At 37.6% G+C, this 6,617-nt stretch overlaps 1 protein-coding gene across 1 annotated transcript; it reads right to left on the bottom strand.

Annotated features, from left to right (window-relative positions):
- Positions 1-1,100: 1,100 nt before the first annotated feature.
- Positions 1,101-4,708, bottom strand: rps16 (ribosomal protein S16). The gene is made up of 6 exons (XM_042511324.1): positions 4,663-4,708; positions 4,522-4,573; positions 3,854-3,955; positions 2,900-2,996; positions 2,535-2,582; positions 1,101-1,287 (listed from the first exon to the last, which is right to left on the bottom strand). Exons 2-6 carry the CDS (start codon positions 4,567-4,569, stop codon positions 1,142-1,144), a joined length of 441 nt encoding a protein of 146 aa, XP_042367258.1. The 5' UTR covers positions 4,570-4,573; positions 4,663-4,708; the 3' UTR covers positions 1,101-1,141.
- Between the last annotated feature and the right edge of the window lie 1,909 nt (positions 4,709-6,617).

Below are 6,617 nucleotides of genomic sequence, written 5' to 3'. Positions count from 1 at the left end.
ACACCTGTGACTGCTCACTCATGTCATCTCTACCACCACTACCAAAAATTGGATGAGCACACACTGAACCCACACTGAACTACAAAGTAGCAAAAGTAAATGAAATAATTCCCCTAACGTTTGCAAATGTGTCCTTGATGAAATACAGAACTCATCTGGTGTCGACAGGTATCAGACGCTTCAATATTGTGCTTGAAGACTTATCAAAGATTACTTTTGACCGAATTTAAGGCTGATTTTTGGACTATTTTTTTTATACTTGGCGGGCATTGCAGGTTAGTATATACAGTACTGTACATACTGTGTAGGAGCGGGTTTTGTGTAGGATATGGTTATTGGAGCAAGTGCAAATATAGAGCAAAAATACTATTATATTCATTGGGAAGTGTAAAGATTTGTAAAATCAGAAATGAATGCAACAAAATTCAACTCATTTTGACAAAACATAGTGAAATGATAGCTATATTAGTTAGAAATCTTTGTGGAAATGAATAAACTTATTAATGGTATCAGACACAACTCATAATTTTAAATTAGTAGTATTTCAATGACTTCTAAGGCCAAATATTAAGACTTAAGGACCTGAAAACACCCTATGATATTTAGTATAAAGCAGTATAGATGTTTAGGTGTTAGGTATTTCGGCATTTGCTCTTATGGCTTTATCTTGTCCCTTCTTGGGACAATCTGTAGCAACATCATTTCAGGTGACGATGACGAACTTAATGTTTCAGTTCAATTAAATCCCTTGTAGAAAATTCTGGTCTTGTCCTCATACAAAGGTCAAAAGGTCAAGTTAAGTTAAAAAGCCACTCGACTTGCACTTGCATCAGCTGGAGGAGGAAGATATTGCTCATGTTCTTCCTCTGCATACGTGACTTTGTTAAAAAGAGGCAATCAAAACTGTCTAAAAACTATTACAACGGACTCACTGTAAACACCTTCAGAGCTCATTTCTCAGCACTGATCACACTATGACAAAGAAATATGTATTTTACTGTAAAATGTCTTTTCACGTGCTGTGACTAAGAGAAGTGTTGCACTTGTTGAATACAGTGATTTCTCCTGCAGTCTTATTAATGAAACGTGGACAAATTGAATTCTTTGTTCCTCCAATTTATTAAGAAAATGTACAGGGGGATTAACGGTAAGACTTCTGGTAGCGGGCACGAGCTCCAGGTCCACCGAACTTCTTGGACTCGCAGCGACGGGGATCGGCGACCAGCAGGGTCCTGTCGTACTGGATCAGGATGTCCTTGATCTCTTTCTTGGAGGCTTCATCGACATCTGCACAGAAACAGAAAAAAAACTTCAGGTTATTCTGTGAGTTTTTTATTAAAAGTGCTCCGACACATTCTGCATACTTTGGTGTGTAAGGAATACTGTGTGTAATTAGACAAAGTGCTTTATTTAACCCTCTCAGAGGATATTTTGTTTTCTAAACATACATTTTCTGTAAAATGTAGCAAACACCTTTGTATGTACATTCAGATTTTCACGACTTTTTTTTAGCACTAAAAAAAAAATTCCTTCTCATTTATGCTCAATACAAGTTTTAACCCTTTTGACATTTTACATTAAATGAGAATTCACCCAAGTGGAAAACATTGTTGCTGCAGAGTAAGCGACCTGGCAGTTTCTATGAGAACAAGGCGTGAGAAGACAAAATGCCTGCCTACTGTACAGATTTAAAAGATTTGACAGCTCATGTTGCATACTCCGTAGTTATCTGCACGGTAGACATTCAGTCTCGGGGTACTGCTCATAAATTCAGATCCATCACTAAAAGTTTGGTTGAACTGCACTGACAAAATGCCGTTACTTTTTATCCCACAACAAATTCATCATTTAAACTCAGTATACAGCTAAACACGGCGCATACAACTCACAGCAAGTCAAGCAAGTTTCCATTTTAACCTCCCACTTAAGATTATTAAATGACCTGCCCCATTTTCCTGAAATAATGTACAGGAGGACTTGACATTTTTGTAGCTGTAGCTGTTTATAAGACTGAGGAAATAGCACTCTTGGTAAATGTGATTTCTCCCAAAACTTCCCTGAAATTGATTTAGAAGATAGAAGGTTACATGTTTGTGTAGTAAGTTCTTTGTACAGTATTTTTCCTGGAAATTGTTCTTGCTCATTTGTGGTGTTTAACAGTTGTATTTGTTGTCTCTGGTTAAATAAAAGGAACAATTATATTTATATGATAACTTGAGTGTATTTCCAATGTTTAAGCTCTGGAAATCTCTTGAGTGCTGTACTGTTGTTTCAGATAAACTCTCTGATTTCTATTTGACAAAGTGTCAACGATGTCGTCAGATCTGTAGCATCAGTGAGTTGGCATTACAGGGGTGTGCTTCTTTAGGTCACACAAAAATGGACAACTTTTGTCAAGAAATGTGTTTGTAAAATACACCACTTCATTAAAAACACTTCCTACACAACTGAAATCAGTTCATTTTATTAAAACATTTATGTCAAGTGTTTTCACAAAAGCATTAGTAATTCTAAAAAAATTACATAATACTCACATTTCTGGTAGTAGGCAACCAGGGATTTGGAGATGGCCTGACGGATGGCTGAAAGACAAAAACAAAAATAAAGGTTAAAAAAATCTTTTGATGATTACTGATTTTATTTTAAATGTCTGTATCCCTTTCTTCCTTTTCTCTGTTTTACTCTAACTTACTTTAGTCATTCTTAATATTAACTCATATGTGTTGATATGTAGTTCATATTCGTTAATATTCCTAAAGCTCGGGGATGAGAGGGGCGGTGTGGGCTTATTATTAAGATTACTTGTAATGACTTAAATGCTGATAAAATATGTTCATAAAAAGGGTAAAAAAAAATGCTTATACACATTAGAAATCCTAATATACAGTAAAAAGCTTACCGTAGATCTGTGCGACATGTCCACCACCCTTCACTCTGACTCTGATGTCAACTCCAGCAAAACGCTCCTTGCCCAGCAGCAGCACTGGCTCCAGAAGCTAAAAACAGAGCAGCATATAATGATATCAACCACGTTGTCAAAAAAAATAATTATGTTTACTAGGATATCTGCAGGTGTAAAAGAACTTTACAAAATACTGCTGGTTCCTGGAGATATTACTAAACCTCTACAAGCTTCAATGGGCTCTGCGGTGTTACAGAATTTATGCCACATCTGCAATAATAGTTACCTTCAAATGATAATTTGTATAACACGGGGAAGATAATTAATTGGCAATCCATGTAATCCAATTTTTAAGAATTTGATGATTGTACATGTACAATGTGATCAATTAAATAAAGATCTGATTCTGACAAACTATGTGTAATCTATTACATTTAAGCTATCAGCAGAATGGTGCAAATGGAAGAATGTCTCAGTGACTCGCATTAGCAAACAAAGTGCTCAAAATAACTCATAACAAGCTGGCCATCTCGCTGTCTCAAAGAAGAGCACAGAGACAAAATTATATTCATTGCGTTTCATGTGTTTTTATGTTTCACCGGCTACGCAATAGTATCAATGAATATGCAGCATGTTGCTGTGAGATTATGAATAAATAACTAGTATTTAATATTGTTTGGCATAAGCAAAGTTCTTACGTTTCTGCTTTCTTTTTAAAATCACAATTAATTGATCACTGGTAACACTAAAAGTGTTTACAATTTGCAACCCCATGATAACGTTATCAACTAGGCCAGGAAAGACAGTATGGCTGCACTTCCACTGGAAATGCATATTATTGAGAGGACAGGTTACAAATGACACCCAGGTCACGTTGCACTCCCAATCCAGTCACAGATGTTAAAAGCTGTGCCCTCCATCATCCATGTGCACAGTGATGCTGGGACTCACCTTGTACTGGAGGGTGGCAGGCTCCACCATTTCCAGGGGTCTGCCGTTCACCTTGATCAGTCCATTTCCCCTCTTGCAGTGGGCGACTGCTGTGGCGGTTTTCTATGACACAAGACAACTCATCAGATATCATCATAACCAAACCAAGGTTACTCTTCTGAGGTCTGTTTTACAGTTAATCTTCCCATTAATTAAATTAAATGCACATTAGTCATTGTGTGTTGTTCTAAATCAAGCATTTGGTTGAGAAAAGTACTAATTTCTGGGGCTATATGATGGACTAATACTGCAGACCTTGTCAATGAGAAGAGGAATTAGTATTTATGTTTGTCTGAGACACGTGAGCTAAATCTAAAGTTGTCATTTTCTGTAAAGTATCAGATACACAACCGATGCTAAAAACCCGGCTAGCTAACGTTAGCTATGCCGGATCTAATCACAGCGAAACCGAACAATTTCCAGGCGCTTTACGATCATATACAACAGTACTAAAACTTCTGGCATACTGTAAATGTCCCTTAAAATCTATATTTACCCACAAAAGAGTTTAACTACGGTGTAAAACTACGACACACCACCTCGTCATTTTAGCAACTTTAGCTAATGTGCGCTAGCAAGACAGTTTAGCCACAGCACCACACGTGGAATTATTTCTATATTTTACTTACTTTACGTCCAAAAACCTGGACAGACTGCAATGGACCTTTAGCTGGCATGTTTCTGAAACACACAGGGAACAGCAGTAACGTTAGTAACCACTAAAAAAGTGTATTTTATAGTATTTTATCGGGTCATGTTGGGGAACATACCGTCTTCAGCAGGGGTGCCGTACGGAGAGACCGACGGGGTTTCACACGCCGAACATCAGGGGCTGTTTCACGACACTTCAGAGGTGATTTGCGGTAGGATTTGCGACAATTGCCCTCGCTCTACCTCCATTTTACATTTTGTCTTCATAGACTGCAGTTGTTAATTAAAAATAGCCACTTTATTTTATTAAAAGTGGGAATTTATCACTAGAAATCAGGGGTGTTTTTGGAAAATTGACTGACATCATATAGGCAGCTTTTTATGTGCACCATTAAGTCCTAAAAATAGTTTAAAAGGTGACTTTAGGGTGTCAAAAATATCAAAGCAGATCAGACAACAAAACAAAAACTGTGAAACTGTCTTTTTTAAAAAAAAAAAAAAAAAAGCTAGGTTAAAATGTCCCAAACTATATTTATAATTGTAATTATATATTTTCTAGATTATTTTTAAGCAGATCTTTTGTTATGTTTTATTTCCTTTTTTTTTTTTTTTTTTTTTTTTTTTTTTTTTTTTTTTTTTTTTTTACATTTTTTCTTTGTGCCCCCCTCCCAATTTTCAAGTAGTTTTATTTTATTTTATTTTATTTTTTTATTTTATTTTATTTGACTATATATTGGGGGGTGTTCACTTAAGTTTTTCCCTGCTTTTTTCCGTGTCTTTGAAAGGAATTAAGCCAATTTATGCAGATTTCAAAGAATGAATGTGATTCTCCTCCTCATCCCACTTGTCTGGATCCGTACACACCAGCACCCTCTCGTGTTGGTAAAAAATAACAACACAATTTTAAGCGTGACATCATTGCCATCTCAGTCAGGGTCAAGGTTGTATCATCAGCCAGATGCTGCCTGGCAGAGATCTGCACCGAGCGTTCGTTTCTCCTGCATCACATCCCAACAGTTTACAGCAAACTACAAAGTCACTGCGCGTTGGTGTCATCAAAAACTGAATTTCTAAGTTAATGGTGAGTCAAACCACAGAGGTCATGTGGTTCAGTGCTGCTTGGGGGCTGAGGAGCTCCGGGTCGGAGTATGGGAATGGGACATGACATGGGAAAAAGAAGTGGTGAGCTTTTTGGACATCAAATATCAAAACTGTAGTCGTACACAAGAGACCGACTTTGATCTGACCACAAATGTTGGACAATGTTGATGTGACCGAGCTTCGTGGGAGGAAAATGTTCTCAAGATTTGCCACGGATGTGCTGTTGACGCAAACAAGTGAAGTCTTTGTGTTGATTGGGTCAAACAGATTGATATGAGGGTGAAAATTTGTACCGAAGACTTGAGAGGGACGCTCAAAACGAGAGAAAAGTGTCAGCATTGTGGCACGGTGTTACCCTTAAAGGAGGGAAGCTGCAGGGCCATTCCCAGGTCAGAGCAGGACTGAAGATAGATAGCATCTTGGGAGTCTGTATACAGTGGCGTGAGTCATGTGCACTGTGCCTACCTATGTCTGACATTTACTGCAGCGAGACTGCTGTTTATAGTGTCGGCCACGGGTGAAAAGGCACCTGGCTTCTTTTATTGTCAGCAGGAATGCGTACTCCCCTCTGGGCCGCGTGCTGAGCCGCTGCCTGGGCTCCCAAATTCAAACCAAAGTGGTGTGTGTGAAGCCACAGTTGTGTGAGAGCAGATTTAAATGTTTATGTTAGATATTTTAACAGCTCAGACCTGTAAACATGCTGAAAGTAAAGCTTTGATCCTGTACTTTTTAATGTAACATTAATTTAGTGTTTGTCCACTTGGGGGCAGTGGAACAAACTGTATATTAATTTACAGTGGTGGAAAGTAACTAAGTACATTTACTCAAGTACAGATTTTAGGTGTGAATTTAAAGTACTTGTACTTTACTTGAGTATCTTCTTTTCATGCTACTTTATACATTTTTGAGGGAACTATTGTACTCGACAAATCCACATGTTCTGAATGTTATGGAGTACGTGTCTACTGTCACC

This window comes from Plectropomus leopardus, chromosome 22 (genome assembly GCF_008729295.1).
Source record: "Plectropomus leopardus isolate mb chromosome 22, YSFRI_Pleo_2.0, whole genome shotgun sequence".
NCBI lineage: Eukaryota > Metazoa > Chordata > Actinopteri > Perciformes > Serranidae > Plectropomus > Plectropomus leopardus.
Note: the sequence above shows the minus strand (reverse complement) of the source record. Positions and strands in the feature narration are given on the sequence as shown.